Below are 20,087 nucleotides of genomic sequence, written 5' to 3' on the forward strand. Positions count from 1 at the left end.
ACTGAACAATGCATTAGATTCCAAAGGGTGGTCACTAGAGTGATGCAAAATTAAACTATTCCAAATCGGATCCTGACTAACCTCTCAAAATTTGAACCCATTTGGTGAGAAACTGAGATGGCACAAACCATTTGAAGTTTGTATGGGAATTACTATGGTAAAACCAAGATTTTTGCTCATGTCTATCTAATAATTCACCATATCGGTCTGCTTCAAAAGCTTTCAACTGTACTTGTAGGAATTTTTCCCAGCTACAACTTTACTCAAGACCACTTTTTGATTAAGTGCAAGGATCGAAAGTTATCAATGGTTCAATGCGCTGATGTCTTATGATCATGCTCAATCAACTGCTCAGCAGGCAACATTGGTGTTTCTGGGGTGTTGAATCTGTTGAATAGGACACACAAATCATGGCTACTATGTCACACTGCAAAATACAGTGTTGCCTACAGACACAGAGAACAGACGTTCAAGCTCGGTCAGAAACTTGTGTAAAATAAGTGGGAACGTCGCCGTTACGTGGTGTTAGCATCTCCTGATTTTCTCTATAAATTTTCCACTTTCGACCAACTTGGCGCTAGTATCGATAAATTTTCTGTTGAAAATTGCCACTTGGCGCTACTAGCACTTAGTGTCTAGTGTAATTTGTGCAACGCCAGCGCCATCATGTTGTCAAAGAGGGTTTTTAAGTGGGGAAGTCGCCGTTAGTGGCGCTTAAGTCAAATAGGAATCTTTACACAAGTTTTTAGAGAAATTTTGTTCGAGCCTCCATGTCTGTTCTCTGTGCTACAGAGCAGCTGCTTGATCGTGTCATAAGTTTACCAATCTCTTAAATAATTAATAACTTTTTCCTGTCTCGTTTTACATAGAAACGATCTTCAGCAAAGTTGTAGCACAGAGAACAGACATGGAGGCTGGAACAAAATTTCTCTAAAAACTTGTGTAAGGATTCCTATTTGACTTCTGCGCCATTAACGGCGACTTCCCCACTTAAAAATCCTCTTTGACAACATGATGGCGCTGGCGTTGGACAAATTACACTAGACACTAAGTGCTAGTAGCGCCAAGTGGCAATTTTCAACAGAAAATTTATCGATACTAGCGCCAAATTGGTCGAAAGTGGAAAATTTAGAGAGAAAATCAGGAGATGCTAACACCACGGGACTTTCCACGTCGCCGCACAGCCTTTCGATATTCGATGATGTCGATGGTGAAACTTTCAAGGAAAATTTATAAAAACAACATTTACTGCTATATAATTAATATATTTTGGATTAATTTTTAATGATTTTTTTTCGACGACTGAGGTTAAAATTTTTAGTGGCGGAGTAGCAGTGATTCTTTTTTAATCAATCCTGAACGCAGGTTGAGCGTTAAATGCTTCTATGTGATTCGGCTGATTAGTTCTGTTGGTGTGCCGGATAGCGTATCTATGCTCTACAGCAGGCAATGTTAGTTAATGTTTTGCTTAAAAATCCGTGAAACATTAGGAAGTCAATACAGAAGTGCATAAACTTCCCCATTCCGTCGCAGTTTCTGTACTCCTGCGTTGGCTTTCAAAGATTCATATTATATCCACCCGGTCGTCTGACCGAGACCAAGTTTCTGACCGAAGTTGGACGTCTGTTCTCTGTGGTAAGGGTGAGTTGGAGGCTCCGGCGAAATTATTTGTGTCAACAATCAAATTTTGACACATCCTCACTGCGCATGCGCAGAAATAATGCAGTGATGCCAGTTACTACAGACATCACAAAAATATGTACCATGAGTGCCAAATGAGTGAGCCATGGTGTGTCCTACTGTGTTTTTGGCACACTGTGGTGAGTGGCCTACCCCTTGATTAGATCCGAAGTAACGTCGACTTCCTATTTGCACCGTCACGGCCACGTTAAGACATTCCCAGCTATTTTCAGCCACAGATCGATGGAAAAAGCTATTATCTAGCATCTTATACGACAGGAAACGGTTCTGTACTCAAAATTAACAAAAGAGAAAGTCGATGAAGAGAATCGAGCAATGTTACTTAGGACCCAATGAAGTGATGGATCTTACATCGAACCGCACCACCGACGGGATGCCAGCAGCTGTCAGCGGAAGTGGTGGCTGTCATCGGGAAAAAACAACGCCTCGCAGTTTAATTTTCAATAGCAATATCTTTTTTATTTAACGGGTTTTTCTGTTTCAACTAGAGACTTTCTTGTTAATTAATATAAAAAAGCGAACTTTACTCCTTAGGCAGCTACCGTTTTTTTTCATCTTCTTCTTCGTTCGTGTTTCTCCCGCTCATCAAAACCGGGCGAGGGTTGTTTTCTGATATATTTTTTTTTCTCTTTCTTCTATTTTGTCTGTTTGATTTTCAAGAAGAAGAGTGTATGTATGTGTGTGTTTTAGAAAGAATGGAATTACTTCGTATGTGTAATTGTGTGTGAGTGTGTTTGTGTATTTGTGTGTTGGTGTTGCGTTGTTATCTTTTGTTTTTCTTGTCATTATTCGAAACATTAAGAAAAGGAAATTTTTAAGATGCGGAAACTTAATGACGACAAATAATAATAAAGAAAAATAGGCGTTAATTATTTTAATAATAATAATAATAATTAAAAACAATAAATTTTCGTAACATATATAAACGTATTTAAATGCTCATCGGTTCAATTGTTATGTTGATTCCTTTTCCTTCCCATTCTTGAAAGCATAAAACATACTGATTTTCGATTTCCTTTTTTGTAAAAATGTGTCCCTCTGATCGCTTGCCGTTATTATCTTGCTGTTTGCTATTTTATAATTTTCCGCCAAATATGATTGATTTGTTTGCTTTTTTTAACTTGTAAGTTACACGGATACATTTTCGGGTACAATGCTAGTCTATGAAATGGTAATTTTTATGGAGTTTTCTAACGGTCGATTTATGTGTGTAGATTTTTATCATTATTTGCTTGCGTGTTTTGATTTAGGAAAATGTTCTGGTTACTTATTCGCTAAATACGTTTTCTTCATTACCTCCTCTCTCCAACTGCGGGCACTCGATCATCCCCGCTGCTATTTCGTTATTCTTCCTCCTAAATACATGCAAAAAGGAAGACCAGGAAGGCGAGCTACCCCGGTTGAGGGATCAAACATCGCATTTCCCTGACCAACCTCAATAAGATTTATACCGAATATTTAATACAACAAAGAATGAATTTCCTTTTCCACGTCTAGCATCGCTCGTCTCTCGCACATACTCTCGATAAGGGTTTTGCTTTTTTTTGCATTTTTATTTTCAAGTAAAAAAGACACGCGCTCTCATTCGCTCAATCTCGGTTCTGCTGCTGCTGGTTGCTGATAAACTCATGCTTTAATGGTTCTGCCGTTTTCCCCGTTTCCGGTCTCTCTTTCTTTCTAATAGTAGTTGGAAAGATATTTGGAAGACGTGCTCGTCAGTCGTCAGTTGCTGTTGTCCTCGCCATCGAGAGACTCATCCTGGACCAGCGAGTCGTTTTCGCGCTTCGGGGTCGTAAGCCGGGACGAACTCACGCCGAGGCCGCCGCGTCTGGAATTTGGATAATGCGATGCAAGGGAGAGAATGTTAGGTATTTTTTCAAGTCTCCGTCCAAGAATATTTCGATCCAAAAACGCACACACTGTTAACGTTGGCTGGTAACTAGAGGGGGTTGTTGGTTATTGGTGTTTTGTTTGGGTTGATCGATTCTAGGTCTCTAAAGGGATTCAACCCAATCTGTAGACACTATCTTTTTTTGGCGTTTGAATAGCTCCTGTTGGTATATCCGTGTTGGGAATGTTATCTCTATGGTTATAGTCACTTCATTTCTTTGAGATTACATGTAAGACAGCTGTTATGATGGTTTTAAACACAAATGCTTTTTTTTGTGAAAAACAGAATGACACAAACGAGATTCATGCCCCAAACACACTCCCCACTATTTTGAAAAACAGGCTACATTCGGATGAGAACAGCCATGTGAAAGAAAGGGAACAAGAAAAAAGGATTTAGAATATGTCGTAGCATTTTAGGGGCTCTACACATACCACATGGATAGTTTAGAATCGTTCTAATGAAGGGGAAGCACAATTAATGCATAGCAAATTCAAAGTGAAAGAGAATGAACTCCTCGTGTTCAAAGAAGTAAATATGTACGGTCAATTATCCCTAACCGGGTATCGATGGATTTTATCCTAGATTTGCGGAGGTAAGAATTTGGGAGATGATTCGGAGTTGAAGGAATATGATTACAACCAGGCGCAAACAGAAACGAGATATGCTTCAATCCCCCATCTTTGAAGAGTCCCAGGGCTGCAAGAAGTTTGCTTAACAGAATGGAAGGTATGAACAAGCGGACATAGAATGGCTACTTTCTACCAGAGCTGGGGCACGATCAACGAGCAGGGGGGACCGTCTTTATAGTGCTTGGTGAAATGCACCAACGCGCGATTAGATGGTATCCTATCTATGTGAGGAAGAGCCGTTTCTTCAACTACAACATCACCAACGAGCATTGCCCACACAAAGTGAGACCCAACCTCAGTGGGAAATTAACGAAGAGGAGGCCGAGCGGCTGGTGCTGGCAAAAACAAAACTAGTTTGAAGAATTTCACAGGAGAAAACACACGGTAAATCACCACCCAGGAAACATCAGAAGACCTCATCGGCCCCCGGTAAAATTGTTTGAAAGACTTTCGGCACCGGAAAGCTTTTTTTTTATAAGTGGGCCGAACTGGGTACAGTCCTAGCACAAAACAAAAAGATTCACCGTAAAGTTTAAACAAGTTAGACAGCCTACAAACGGGAAAAGCTAGTTCGCTTGGAAGCGGTACAACTACAGGAAACACATGCAGCGAGATATTAGTTCGTAGTAAAGACAACCGTTTAGTATCTAGGTATATAAATCACACATGTGGGGACTCGTGCAGCAGTGTATCTGGTAGAATTTGGGTTATTGGATTGCAGAGCAGGAGAACAGGGTTGCGAATGCACACTCGATCATTTGAGGGATTCCGAATTACCTGTCCGTTGGCTAATAAAGAATCTCTAACAGTAAGAACTAAAGTAGGTATCCCTATCACACTAAACAGGATCAACACAGATACAGCTTACATAGTTGTAGAATTCGCGCAACAATTGCTCCGTTTGTTTGCTTTGTTTCACTTAAAATCATTTATACACGAGGTGGCGATGTTGAGCAAGTTGTGCGTAATCTCACTTTGCACTGAATGTAGAATTGCAGAAAAAAAATTAGATCCTTTCGTCTTTGAGAAATTGAGGAAAACAAAATAAGATGTACGAAGTGCTTAAAAAGACTTACCTCAGCTTCGTTTTGAGTGAGTTGACCTCCCGTGTGAGCGCTTCATGACTCTCCAGCATATCCTCGTACTCTCGCTGGGCCTTGCGCTTCTGAGTCTTCTCCTTCTGGATTTCCTCCTCCGCTTCGTCGAGATTTCGCTTCAGGATCTTCATGCGGTTGTTCATCTATAAAGAAGAAAGAAGCGATTTTTTTTTAAATTTTGATCATTGTCTGCAAAGATAAAACTGCAAATTACCTTCTCGATCTGCTCCTTGTACTGGTCGGCGTGTCGTCGCTCGTCTTCGATATTCATCGTCAGTTCCTTGATCTTCTTCTCAAGCTTGCGGTTCGACTTCTGACCGGTGAGTCGTTCCTTGGTTTCGTTCTCCAACTGCTCCTCGAGGTTGGCAATCTTGGCCTCCATACTGGCCATGGCAGCTTTCACCTTGGTGCGTTGGGCGGTTTCCAGCTCGGACAGTTTGGCCTTCAGTTCCTTGTTTTGCCGTTCCAGACCGGTCTTGACGTTTTCGTACTTTTGCGAGTTTGATTTCTCGGCCTGCAGTTCGGTGGTGAGCTGTTCGATGGTGAGTTGTGCCTTGCGGTTGCGATCGACCAACAATTCGGCGTTGGATTGTTCCTCTTCCAGTTCTTCCTCGAGGGTGGCGATTCGTGCCTCTAACCGTCGCTTCTCGTCGATCATCAAGGAGCCCTTGTTCGAGTTGGAGTTGATTTCTTCCAGCAGTTCGTCCCGTTCAGCTTCGGCTGCCCTTCTTGCTCGTTCCGAACTGGAGAAGTCCTCGGACAGTTGCATGACTTCCGCTTCCAAAGCTTTCACCTTGCGCTCGGCTTCCTTACTAACGGCCGCTAATTCCTCCTTAGCAGCCTTAGCTTCTTCGGCGTCCCGGATGGCATCCTTGACCTGAGCTTGTAGCTTCTTGGCCTGCTTGAGAGCGTCTTCCTTGATCTTATTGTTCATCTCCAGGGTGGCTTCAATGTCCTTTAAGTCACCTTCGAGTTTCTTCTTGGCAGCCACGGCAGCGGCTCGCTGTTTACGTTCCTCGTCCAGCTCGGCTTCCAGATCGCGAAGTGCCTTCACCAGACCACGACGTTTCTCTTCCGATTGTTCTTCCTTGGCCTGGATGTCCCGCTCGAATTGTGCTCGTAGGGCTTGCATGTTGACTTCCAGTCGCAGTTTGGCATCCTCGGTAAGCTGCAGGTCATCTTCTAGTTCTTCGTTCTGTGCCTTCAGCTCGGCCAGTTGACTTTCAAGCGCTCGCTTGGCCTTCTCCAGTTCATGCACGTTCTTGTCAGCTGTTCCCTGCAATAGATACAAATATTGTCAGTATATATTATCTTTGAATGAAGCCTACCAGCCACGAACCTGTGTATTAGCCAACTCATCTAGCTCGTTCTGCAGTGCCTTCCGTTTGGTTTCCAGATCGTCGATCTTCTCGTACGCTTCATCCAGTTCTCTCGTCAACGACAACACCTTGGTCTCCTTCTCGCGAGCTTCCCGTTCAGCGGCGTCTCGCTCCTGGGCATGCTGCTCGCTGACGGCCTTCTCTTCGGCAAGGACCTTGTCGAAGTTCTTCTGTCTCTTTTCCAGGTCCAGAACCTTGGTGCGTTGGGTCTCCAGCTCGATGGTGGCATCCTCCAGCTCCGATTGAATCTTCTTCTTGCTCTTGTCCAACCGATCGTTGGCTGCCTGCAGTTCCTGAATCTGCCGTTGCAGCGTTTCGATGTCCTTGTTCATCTTCTTCTTGGACTCCTCGAGCTCCTTGGCAAGGTCGGCTATTTTTTGCAAAACGCATTTCAGATTTTCCCTACAGATACACATACGAGAAAATACTTACAATCTTCCTCCGATCGCTTCTTCATGTCCTGAATGGTGAAGTTCAGTTCGGCCAACTTCTTCTCATAGTTCTTCTTTGCTTCCTCATCCTCCTCGAGCTGCTCCTGGAGGGCTTCCTTTTCGCTTTCAATCTGCCGTAACTTCGAGCTCAGTGCCAACTTCTGGCGAGTTTCCTCCTCCAGCAGTTGCTGCGCTTCCGTCAACTGACTCTCCATGTTGCTGGCACTCTTAATCGCTGCCGAGGCCTTGAGTTCGGCCTCGTCCAGCTGCTGGGTAATGTTCTCCGTCTCTTGCTGCAGCTTGGTCACCTTGTCCTGCAGTTCCACCCGCGTGCGCTCCACTTCTGCCAGTTTAACCTTGTAAAAGAAGAGACACATTAGTCGCACTAGCAAACGACTGCTCGCCATGAACAGATCCATATGAACTAGAAACCGTACGTGCAAATACTCAACTTGGTCCTTTGAAAACAACAAATCAAGATGTAAGAAAACAAAAGATTCGTTTGTTTGCATGCGAGAAAAATCGAAGCGGAACTTATAAGATATCGTACAAACGAAAGTAGTAACCGAAGAGATTATCATAATCAACTTAGTTCTAGCACACGGGCATACCTGCAACTCGGCAATTAGCGTCTCGGCTTGCTTCCGGCGACGGTCATTCTCCTGTCGGGATTGGTTCACGTTCCTCAACTCGGTAGCCAGATCGGCGTTCTCGGCTTCCAGCGTTTGCTTGGCCTTCTCCAGTCCACCCTTGATCTTCTTGATACTCTCCAGCTGCTCGTTGATGGAGGAAATCTCCTGAGCGTGCTTATGGCGCATATCGGATACTTGACTCTCGTGGTTGCCTGATTCGTCTTCTAGGGTCTTCTTCAGAGTGGCCACTTCCTGTTCGCGCTTGGAGCGCAGTTCTTGCTGAGCTGTGGAAGTCATTATAGAACAACAGCGATTATATGTATTCTGCTAAAACAAACATTGCGACAACTTACCTGCAGTGGTATCCAGCGAGTCCAGCAGCTCGTTCTTCAGCGCCTCCAGCTCTTCGTTCAAGTCACGCTTCTGCTTCTCGGCCTTCGAACGAGCCAGCTTCTCCGCTTCCAAATCCTCTTGGATTTCCGCCAGCTGCGACTCCAGCTCGCGCTGGGCCTTCTGGGCACTTGCCTTCGCAGCCGATTCTTCGTCGATCCTCACCAGCGTCTGGGCCAGTTCTTCCTCGCGCTTGATCAACTGCTGTTGCATTTCCTCAATCTGCACGCGACGCTCGTTGATTTGTTCCTTGAGGTCAGCCACTTCGGTCTCAATCTTCCGCTTGGAACGATCCGCTTCCTGACGTTGCTGATGATCTTTGAGCAAACGTTCCTCCAATTCGGCGATTGTCGATTCATGCTTCGCTTTCAGCTTGGCCAAATGTTTGGCTTTCTCTTCCTCTTCGGCGAGAGTCTGAGACAAATCGTTGGCACGTTCCTCCAGAATCTTCTTCTCCTTCGAAAGTTTATGGTTTTGATCTTCCGTTAAGGCTACATCTTCCTCCATCTTTTTTAGCTTGCCATCCAACTGCACCTTCTCCAGCTGCAACTTCTGCCGGGCAGCTTCTTCCTCCTCCAACTGCTCTTCTAGATCCTGGATGTTGATCTGAAGCTTCTTCTTCTCACTCGATAAGGCATTGACACGTTCCTCTTCCTCTTCAATACGAGCTTCCAAATCTTGCATCAGCTCTTCCAATTCCTGCTTGCGAGCAGCTAACCTAGCGCGACCTTCTTCCGCTTCAGCGCACAATTCAATCTCCGCTTGCAGTTGTTCCGCTAGATGCGTCTTTTCTTCTATCGCTGTCTGGAACTTCTTTTCATATTCCTGTGAACTCCTGGACAAGTTATCCAGCTTGTCTCGAATCTGCCTTAGCTCGTCTTCCTTCTGGACCAGCTTTTCCTCCTGCTTGGTAACTTCCAGCAGTGGTTTCACCTTGGTGTACAATCTCCACCACTGCCAGTTGCGTAGCTTTAGGTAAGCCGCACAGTTTCGCTGAATAATCCGGATGGCATTCAGCTGCTGCAGTCGCTTCTGATAGTTGCGACGAGCTAGGAAACCTCTGCAGTACGCCTGGAAGTTGACAATCAAGTCCGTGATCTTGTAATCACGTTCCTCTTCAAGATGCGCCAACACTCCCGCTCGGAAGAAAATCTTCGACTGACCGATCCTGTACAAATTGTTGTCCAGCTCGAGGGCCTTGATCATCTGCTCGCATGCCCTCTTACCGTCCATGAAACCTTTCGGGATGACGTTCGGAGTGAGTAGTTCGTATCGCTGTCGGAACTCCTGGAACGGAATACGATTCGGGAAACCTTGGCGGCAAATACGGATACCCTCGAGGACACCATTGCAGCGCAGCTGATCCAGAACCAGCGGAGCATCGATCTTGCCAGCACGCTTCTCGTGATTCGGAATGATACAACGGACAAAGTTCGGGTTGGTGTTGCGAAGGGTGTCCATTAGCTTGGCCAGCTGTTCCTTGTACAAATGGGAAACCGTCCGGAACATACCCTTGCGAGTGCGGGCTCCGAATTGGGTGTCCGTGAGAGCCTGCTGGGCCATTCCAACGATTTCGGCATCCTTCCAGATCTGGCAAACGAACGGATCCTGTGAACCTTGCAGAAGCGAAACGATGTTCTCGTTCAGTGGATCCATGTTCTTCATCAACCACTTGGTAGCTGAATAATCGACCTTTCCGGCGTAATGCACGACGGCAAAATCGGCCACTCCTCGGAAGTCGGTCTTCATAAACTTAGGATGCATGGTATGGGCGGTGGCCAGTTTCTCCACGAACGTCTTATCCGTTGCCTTGGGGAACCAGCATTCTTCGTCCAGCAGGGCCATGATGCCACCAGGTTTGTCGATCAAATCGATCGTTGGCTGAAGATCCAGTCCGAAATCGATAAACTTCCACTCGATTCCTTCCCGTTGATATTCTTCCTGTTCCAGAATGAACATCGTGTGGTTGAACAGCTGCTGCAGTTTCTCGTTCGTGTAGTTGATGCACAACTGCTCGAACGAGTTCAGATCGAAGATTTCGAAACCGGCCATATCGAGAATACCGATAAACGAAGCGCCCTGACGTTTCGTTCGATCCAGGGATCGGTTGATGCGATTCACCAGCCACTTGAACATCTTCTCGTAGCATGCCTTCGCTATGGCTTCCACCGCGAATTCGACCTGTTCCTTGGTTTGTGCCTTGGTGACAAAGTCCCTGCCCACCTTGATCCGGGGCGTCAGGAAGGCCTTGGTCATATCCGTCACGCTCAGCCCCAGCAGGTGGGCGATCTTTTGTGCGACCGTATTGTCCGGCAGGGTGGCCTGATCGGAACTGCGCTCCTGCTTGAACTTCATCGAACCGAACAGCAGCACTGCGCTGACGATGCGGAAGATTGAGTTGAAGTCATCCTCGGTCATGCCCATGATGTTCATGCTCTTGACTGTGGCCTGGTACTCTATGTGGTCGTCGACACCGGGCACCGGAAGGCTCCCATTCGACAGGAACGGGTAGGTTTTGATGTCATCCAGGATGAACTTTTCGCGCTGCTCGGGCGACGCCCCGGCCAGCAGCTGGTAGAAAATGTGGAATGTACGTTCATCTTTCGCTTGGCGAATGGCACGGGACTTTTCGAGCAGGTAGGTCTCGATATTGGCACCGGAGATGTACCCCGAGGCGTCGAAGTTTATCCGGATGAATTTACCCTGGTGGGGAGGATGGAGGGAGAGTTGTTGATTTGTGTTGGTTGTTGCTTGTAGAAGGTAGATCGTGGGAGGATACTTACGAATCGGGACGAGTTGTCGTTCTTCACGGTTTTGGCATTACCGAAGGCTTCCAGAATGGGGTTGGCTTGCAGGAGTTGCTGTTCCAGTTCTCCCTGCACAATCGGAGGAAAGAAACGATGTAGTAAACTGGCAATTAACAATTTTGTTTGTTTGGGATTTTTTTAGGTTATGAGAAAAATGGAAATTGGCATTTCGGTTAGTGCATTACTGGTGTGTTATTGAAATCAGAATTAATTTGAACATGCTTAAATTTAGTTCATAAGAGCTGTCATGTCATTTGATGCAAACGTTTTGCTGCAGTGTGGTCGAATCTGTCGTGTGCGATTCTAAAAGTTATTTGGATTATTTTTTGGTTATGGTTATGGTCAATCGAATGCTTGCATAAAAATTATCTGTATGTTGGTTGTTCCTAAAAAAAAAACTCGACTAGTTTTAAATGGCGGAAAATATGCTCAAAACAACGTTTTTGTGTGGGAAATCTGTTTTGATTGAAAACGGGAATAATGGTGGAAATGTTTTTGACTTTTATTATTACATTGATTTTGTATCGAAATACTGCTGATTGGGTTATTTTCAAAAATATTAAGTTAAAACTAAAAACAATATTTTTTATAAAAATTGTAGCTCAGGAACGAAAAAACATACATCGCTGAGTTTCTGACATGTTGTGTCAAAAAGTCCAAATTATCATGAAAAAATATAACATGTAATAGTGCCGAGACCATGAAAATCGATTACAATCAGTGTTTTACAAGTGTTTCACAATTAATATTATTACTTTAGTCTAGATTTAAAAATCTTTCATTTGACCTTTTGATCAAAGCAATCGGTCCAGTAGTTCAGTGGTTAAGTCACAAACGTAAACAATGGATTCTTCCGCAAATTTCTCGTAATTCACTCTCCCCCTACACAATCATCGTGGTGGTTTACTCAGGCAAGTTAGCGTACTGGAGAAATTTGGCAAAATTTGCGACTTAGGCCTTTATGAAAGCTTAATAGAACTATATTTTCATATATCTTCGTCTCAGACGACATTTAGATAAGAAGGGACGGTTCCATGCCTTGATTTATTGGATAATATCAAATACGCCATTTTGCAAAATAATGCTGACCATTGCCGATGGCCTAAGTCCAGACCAAATTTGATTGATTGCCCATAGCGAACAACAGCGCAAAGTTTCATGGAAATCGAAGAAATCCTAGTCTGACATTTGTTTTTATGATGCTATTTAGTCTGGTAACGCTAATTTACGGGAACCTCCAAGATGTTTAACTATGGATAGTTTATGACAAAATTTACTCACTAGATGGCGCTAAAACGAAAATTATCAAGTTGCGCCTTCTAAATACACATTATATAACGATATCTACAGATCTTGCTTATATGGATGGTTCTCGTCTTATGCCTTGTTCAGACTACAGAGTTATAACATGTGATAGCGCTGTCTTGATGGTGGTTTCTATGTTGCAATTATTTGACAAGCGTTATAACTCTGTAGTCTAAACGTACTATTTAGGGAAGATGTTCAGATGAACAAGATCTGTCTTGAGTTAGAGTTTAATTCAGAAGTCACTCACCAGGCAGCGCTAGTGTGACATTCATTTAGAATTGTTTGCCCTAACTTAACATCTTGACTAGATAGAAGATTTCCATCTTCAGTAAAGTTGTTCAGAAGGTCAAGATCAATCCTAAGATACAGAGTTTAGTTCAGAACTCACTCACCAGGCAGCGCTAGTGTGACATTCATTTAGAATTATTTGCCCTAACTTAACTTCTTGGCTAGATAGAACCCTAATAAAATGTGTATGGTTATTTTGCTTAACGACGAGTTCAGCGCATGATCCAAACCATTTGTGGATTAGTTTTCTATTATTTGGGATATCGTTCGGGTATAGTATTTTTTTTATTAGGGAAGTTTCCCGCCTTCGAAAAAGTTGTTAAGATGAACAAGACCTATTTTATGGTAAAGAGTTCAGCTCAGCATTCACTCACCAGGCGGTGCCAGTGTGACATTAATTTTTCATTGTCTGCCTTAGCCTAACATATGGTAAAGAGCTTAATACAGAATTCACTCACCATGTGGCGCTAGCTTGACATTAATTTTGAATAACGTGCCCTAACCTGACATATGAACTAGCTAGAAGGCTCCCGGCTTGGGTAAAGTTGTTCAAATGGTTAAGACCTATCCTAAGGACCTAAGGTAAAGAATTTAGTTCAGAATTCACACATCAGGCATCGCTAGTGTGGCATTCATGTTTAATTGTTTGACCAAACTTAACATCTTGACTTGATAGAAGGTTCCCGAATTTATGGTAGAGTTTAGTTCAGAATTCACTCACAAGGCTGTGTTAGTGTAACATACATAGTTAATTGCTTACCCTAGCTTAATATATGTACAGTCAAATTTCGCTCCTTGGGCTATGCTTAAGTGGGCTACGTTTTAGTTGAGCTCCCGTTAGTTGGGCTGCAGTCAACCTAAATCGAAGTCAAACGTCATTTCTGACAGTGCTGATTCATTTTCGAGGGACTCATGTTCGAACAATTGGATAGTTGCTAAAGTATTGTGATGATAATAAACAATCGGTGTATCCCTCAATCAATTTTCAGCTTGACAGCTCAGCCCTACTAACGAAAGTCTTTCACTAAGCGGGTTACGGGTTTAGCCCAACGAGCGAAAGTTGACTGTACTAGATAGATACCGTCTTGGATAAAATTGTTCAGATGAACAAGACCTATCCTAAGGTAATGAGTTTAGTTCAGAATTCACACATCAGATGGCGCTAGTGTGACATTAATTTTGAATTGTTGGCTCTTACTTAACATCTTGACTAGATAAAAGGTTCCTGTCTTTGGCAAAGCTTTTCAGATGAACAAGAACTATTTTATGGTAAAGAGTTTAGCTTAAAATTAATTCACCAGGCGGCGCTAGTATGACATTCAATTTGCATTGTTTGCTCTAACTTAACATATAGACTAGATAGAAGGATTCCGTCTTCTATAATGTTGTTCAGATGGACAAGACCTATCTTATAGTAAAAAGTATAGTTCATAATTCACTCACCAGGTAGTGCTAGTATGGCACACTAGCACCACCTGATGTGTGGATTATTAACTTAACTCATTACTTTAGGATAGGTCTTGTCCATTTGAACAACTTTATCGAAGACGGTAACCTTCTATCTAGTAAATATGTTAGGTTAGGGCAAACAATACATTATGAACACAAGTGCTGTCTTGTGAGTGATCCTGAACTAAATTCCTTATCATAAAATAGGTCTTGTTTATCTGAAAAACTTTGCCCAACACGGGAACATTCTATCTAGTCAAGATGTTAAGTTAGGGCACTCAATTCAAAATCAATGTCACACTAGAGTTGCCTGGTGAGTGAATTCTGAACTAAACTCTTTACCTCAGCATAGGCTTTGTTCATCTGATCAACTTCGCTGAAGACGGGAAACATTTATATGAGCAGGATCTGTATAATGTGTATATAAGCGCCATCTAGTGACTATATTATGTCGTAAACTATCCAACTGTTACTATCACTGAGCCAAAAACGAGTCAACCGCAGAATCAGTTTGTTCGTATTGAACTGGGTTTGCACTAGAAAGAGAACGTTTTCTCACATTCTTTCCATTTCTCGTCTGTTTCGTGCTACTACACTGTTAGTTCTCAATCTACGTGCTGTAACACTTGCTTGGTGGCATATTTTTTTAAATATTTTGTTACTTTGGTGCTCGCCTGAGTGAACGACTTTTTGCGAAGACAACATATCAACAAGACTAGCAGGAAACTCTTCCGTTTTATCATAAGACCGCTATGGGACAGGCTCCCGCATTTATCTATACGTTGCTTCCATCTTTGTTCAAGCGTAGCGCTACTGAATCTGTCATTTGGATTTTGGCAAAGTTGCCAGTCTTCTTGATATGATGTCTTTACTTTTTACCATGCTTGGCCACATCTAACACTTTCTGCTCGAAATTGTTTTAATATTCTCAACCTTTCAAAATCAATTGTTTAAGGGGATGTTAGATGTCTCGAAAACCTTTCTTAGTTAATCAAGAAATCCACACTATATTTTTTTTCAAGTGTAGCGTCTGTCAGTCTGTGAACAACTTGCAGCATTTCGGGGTACTTGTCGAAAGAATGTGTGCCATAAATAGAGTGAAGTTTAACACTTCGAACACGATGCCTCCGGTAAAATGTGTAACGGAAAATTGAATTTTTTTGAAAAATCATTGTTCAGCAATTTAACGATAGATTTCTAATCCATTTACAGCAAAGTCTGTAGTTTCAAACGGCGCCGAAAGATTTAAAAATCGTCAATAAATGACTGAGCTACGATTTTTTAAACATTGCAAGATTGCCGTTACACATTTTACCGGAGGCATCGTGTTCCGAGTGTTAATCAAATGAAAAAAAAAATCATAATATTTCGTTCTATTCCTACATAAGCCAATATTTAGTAATACATAACCAAATCCATTCGTTTAGTAACAGCAGGTACATCGAAATGACCGTTGTTTGAAAGTGAGGTTAGTTTGAAAACGCAAAATCAGAGTTCAAATAAAAAAAAAATTACACTACTTTCCAACCAAACTCTAACTACAAAACCGAAAACAACAGGAACAGAATTCGGAAAACCAAACTGATCTTATACATTACCGATAGGCTTGATGAGTGACCACCCTGCCGTTTCGTTTATTTATTTTGTTTCAATGCGATTCGGTTTTTTGTTTGTTTGTTTGTTTGTGCGTTTGTATGTATGTGTTTATGTTTTCGTTTTTCGATTGTTTCCGAAGGGTAGCAGCACGTTTTGCGTTTTTTATTTTGTTGCGTTGCGAAGAAGCGTTATGTTGTAGCGATAGCGCATTGTGTTTGGTTTCGGCCAGGCAGCGCGCGGTATGTATTAGGAAGACAGAGGCGATTCGCACACGAATATTCAATGATGATTCAATACACGATACACGATCGCGTACGATTACATGTTTGATGGAACAATGGTATGCGTAAATGTGTTTGTGTGTGTGTGTGTTTTTTTTTTGATTTAGAGTGCCAAAAACGAGAAGAGATGGAGATGGAAATACAATAGCATAATTAGTGACGGATGGTTTATTTTCATCAATATTTTCGATCGTGAGAAATAAGAGAAAGTCATACTTACAATAATAAGTGCTGGTGACGGCTGCTCATCGCGCATGAGGATAATCACAATAGAGGTGGCATTGGTAGTGGTAGTAGATTCGAAAGGTATTGGTATTGGTAGTCGTATTCATCAGGCCCATTCACCAGCCACAAAACAAGAGCAAGGTGATGCGTACGGTATCAGAGGATGTTTTTTTGTATGTGAAGGAGGGTTGGTGTATTTGCAGGTTTTATCAAAACAAAGTTTCAACGAGAGTAGCAAACAATAGATACATAGTTTGCGTTTGTGTATGAGTGTATGTGTGTCGATTTTGTTTTGTATTGTGCAGGAAGGATTTTGATGGTGGTGGCAATCGTGCGGTAGCAGCGTGGTTCGGGATTTATATATGAAATTAAAAAGAAGAAAAACATAGGGAAAACGAAACCCAAATATAAACGACTAGAATAAAAAAGGAATGTATCTACAGAAAATGATAAAGAAATTTTAATTTTAAAGTAACTTAGTAGCAATAACCGGAAAAGTTTGAACATGGAACATTTATTCATCGACTAGCACCTAGCTAAACCTAGCTAAACGGAATACATTATGTATTGAGGATAATTTTATTTTATACACTAATTTACAGTATCAGCTAGTTTCAAGGTTATCCTTGAAGAAGGATCAATGTAATGCGCAGACATTATTCTAGACCTGTTTGTACAAACTTTCAATAATTCGAGTGCTAACCTAGCCAGAACGACGAAATAGAGTATCAAACTACAGCAACAAAATGCTTCCCAAGCACGGACTTCAATGTGAAGTATCACAGAACATATTTTCAAATATCGTAGTAATGGGCAAATTTATCAGAAATTGTTGAAAAACATGGTGAATGAAAAATAGGTTTTCAAATGACCAATCTTTTTTATTATTTTTATTTTTATAGGCCATTTAAAATAAAATTTGATTATTTTGAACGTAATAAAAGCAATTCATTTTATTTTGCGGTATGACCGAAAAAAAATTGACAGATTATTTTTAGTCTACTTCGATGCAACATATCGGTAAAATGACGCGGTATTACTTAACACTAAACAAATATTTAAACAAACTATACATGACCCATGACGTTTCGGACGATGGCGAAAGTGCTGAATATCACCGACTTCTGGATAACCAGTAATTCCTTCTCCATCGTCAGCGTTTTCCATCAACGTTTTCATCACAATGCCGGTTGCTGAGAGAACGACAGGGGCCTCCAACAAGCCCTACAATTACTTCAACTCCACGCCGTAAACTATAACGATTGGGTGGTTACGGTACTGTTCCAGTGCAGCTTGAAACGGTCATTTTTTAGGACAGGTATGGGAAGGGTCTCGCTTAGCTCAGTCGGTAAAGGCGCAGCTGCAAAGCAAGGCCATGCTGGAAGTTTGTGGGTTCGGTTCCTAGTCCGGTTTAACAATTTTTCTGGTTAGAAAATTTCTCAACCTCCCTGGGCATAGAAAACGATTGTACTTATACACATTTATAATGATGCAAAAATGGTACGGGCATCTAGAACACTAAGTTGAGAGCACGCCATAAGCTAATATGCGATAATCAATAAGCTTGAAACGCGAAGAAAAAAAAAAAAGGGGGAGAAAATTTGGCAAACTTTCCTCCATAAGACAAATTTTGGCGAATCCGTTCTGGCGCTCGATGTAGGCTGCATTAGCAAGTGCTGGCCAGCTTGCGATAATAGTCAAGGTGATTGATGACACATCCACCAAATGTCCTAAACATTTTGGAGCCAAACATCCCGCCGAAAATTTGCTTTCGGCTTAATCCTATCCTATCCTGGATGTTTATCTATCACTATCCATCAATCGGCTTCATTCACTGGTGAGTGCTCACCGAATATTTCAAAAATTTAACTTTGCTCACTATAAGAGTCACTCAAGTTAATCGGTTTTTTGACACACGATTATGTCTTTCGACAATATATTGGGAGTGCAATTAAAAAAAAATCAAATTCGACCGCGGTTTCTAAACAAGCCAATCGAATTGAAATTTTTCTACGAATCTGCTTAAATGAACACTTTATGAATTTTCAATAGGTCACTATTGACAATTACACAAATGTCCAACTGTTGCAATGGTGATCAAAATTATCACCGATTGCCTGCAAAAAGCGCTTTCCCTAACACAGATTTCAAAATTGAATTCCATCCGGTCCCGCCAAACGATGCTTATTCAATCTTCGTGTGTGGTGGGGTACGATCAGTCGTCATCATCATCATTGAAAATTGTTCACCAGTACACAACGAAAGTGAGCGTCCATTCACCGAAGAAGGAGGAAGAACCCGCACCGCTACTGATCGGATTCAGTAGCTCTTCGTGAGTCGCTGTGGACCATCTATGCCTAGCACGTCACCCTCGTTCCATACAACATACAGCTCGTCAGCCTCATCTAGATTGAATACCCCAATAGCTCAGCATTACTCAGCCATCACGACAAAAACGGTCCTTTTCAGGACCATCATAAATTTGTTAACCCTTAAATGCATAGTGTTGCCATTTGGCAACATACCTATGTTTGTCTTTAAACATGGTGAAACTGCATTTTAATAGTAAGCGCAATATAGGGGGAATTGGCTCTAATGTTGGTGTATGGATCTAAGATTGGGCCCATCGCTAAAAATCTGCTATTTATCAATTTTACCTAGTTGAACGCGTCATTGAGACGGTACTAATGGATATTTTTGGTCGCTATTGAAAATTTAGTCGATTGCTGAATTTATGTATGGACCCAAATTAGGGGTATTTATGTTGACCTTCAGCGAATCCAAACACATAAAGCAACCAACGATACAGACAAAATGGTTGCTACGACTACCATGACAAACTCGCTCTATAACGTAGCTCGATCCGAGTGGTAAAGGGATAATGATATATTGCTTGCCTGCTTTGTTGCAATATACACGGATGAGGACATAGCTTGATATGAATCGAGAAAAGACATAACAAAAAAATTCCCATTAACACACGTGTATCATCTTCGGCTCTACTTCGTGAAGCAGTTTTCCAACAATTTGCTCGTTTCCTTCTACCGCCCCGAGTGAGTTGTGTCGCACGGGCTGCTTGTCATGAAAAAGAACGAAGAAGATTATATCATCATTGCTTTGCACTTCTGACATATCGTTATCATTCGGTTCGTTGATCGCTTGTCATTTTGTCATTTGGAGATATTTTTGATTCCTTGTTGACCTTACATCCATTTCCCCTACATCACCGCAAAATAAAAAAAAGTATAAGAGTATTTTCTGGATATCTGTCAACATCATCAATCGGATGTTAGTTCCCATAAGTTTAAATCTAACATACTATGTATTTTTCTTGCAACATTGGGGGTGCAATTTCAAAAGATAAAGTCGGTCGCGGCAAAAGGTCACTCTTGATCATCGCGAATGAAAAAATTTTAGCAAGAAATTCCTCCAATCAATTTTTTCTTTTTTTATTATGTATTGAATGTCCTAAAAATTCCGTGCGTTTTGTGCACAAAAATGCGTAATTTTGTCATCATAAAACGAGGCGCTTCTGTGATGGGAAAAAGTGGTTTCCCTAACACAGTCGCCGAATATTGATACCGAGCACGTTATCTTACGTCAAATGTACGGTCGTGTCTTGGATACAACCTCTTGCTTTTTTTTATCGACGAAAGGAGATAAAAGCTATTCAAACAAATCGAGAAATTTGTACATGAGAAAAGTGGTGTGAGTATGAATTCCCATCTAGTTATGGAAACAAATGAAAATATCGATTATTAAAAAGCGATTAATCCGAAACATCACCAGTCTAAGCAAATCGAATCCAGATCGCCGACTCACAAATGGCTTGCCAAACCATAGCCTTTATATCGAATGTTTCGGTAAAAATCGACTTATCCGCGTCATCAACACTTCCGCCATCACGAACGGTGTAGTACTGAACTGATCACCAGGAATAGTTTCAGAGGCGTCGCGTGCTTCATTTGTTTACCTGTGCA

General features: G+C 42.0%; 1 protein-coding gene across 4 annotated transcripts in view; it reads right to left on the bottom strand.

The window, feature by feature from the left end:
- Positions 1 to 2,582: 2,582 nt before the first annotated feature.
- zip (myosin heavy chain 10) overlaps positions 2,583 to 20,087 on the bottom strand; it is a 169,214-nt gene continuing 151,709 nt past the window's right edge. For 2 of the 4 annotated variants that reach the window (XM_065217273.1, XM_065217272.1), the window contains 10 exons: positions 16,103 to 16,123; positions 15,604 to 15,627; positions 10,937 to 11,029; positions 8,117 to 10,856; positions 7,743 to 8,047; positions 7,133 to 7,487; positions 6,661 to 7,070; positions 5,536 to 6,597; positions 5,301 to 5,464; positions 2,583 to 3,529 (listed from right to left, as the gene is read on the bottom strand). In XM_065217273.1, coding sequence (XP_065073345.1) covers positions 3,424 to 3,529; positions 5,301 to 5,464; positions 5,536 to 6,597; positions 6,661 to 7,070; positions 7,133 to 7,487; positions 7,743 to 8,047; positions 8,117 to 10,856; positions 10,937 to 11,029; positions 15,604 to 15,627; positions 16,103 to 16,123 — 5,280 coding nt within the window. In that variant the 3' untranslated portion in view covers positions 2,583 to 3,423. Of the gene's footprint in view, positions 3,530 to 5,024; positions 5,205 to 5,300; positions 5,465 to 5,535; positions 6,598 to 6,660; positions 7,071 to 7,132; positions 7,488 to 7,742; positions 8,048 to 8,116; positions 10,857 to 10,936; positions 11,030 to 15,603; positions 15,628 to 16,102; positions 16,124 to 20,087 lie in introns of those variants that run through there. The other 2 variants (XM_065217275.1, XM_065217274.1) reach the window with 2 other exon arrangements.

The sequence above is a fragment of the Ochlerotatus camptorhynchus genome, unplaced genomic scaffold (genome assembly GCF_037179485.1).
Source record: "Ochlerotatus camptorhynchus isolate MF236.1 unplaced genomic scaffold, CSIRO-AGI_Acam_v1.1 ptg000071l, whole genome shotgun sequence".
NCBI classification, from domain to species: Eukaryota; Metazoa; Arthropoda; class Insecta; order Diptera; family Culicidae; genus Ochlerotatus; species Ochlerotatus camptorhynchus.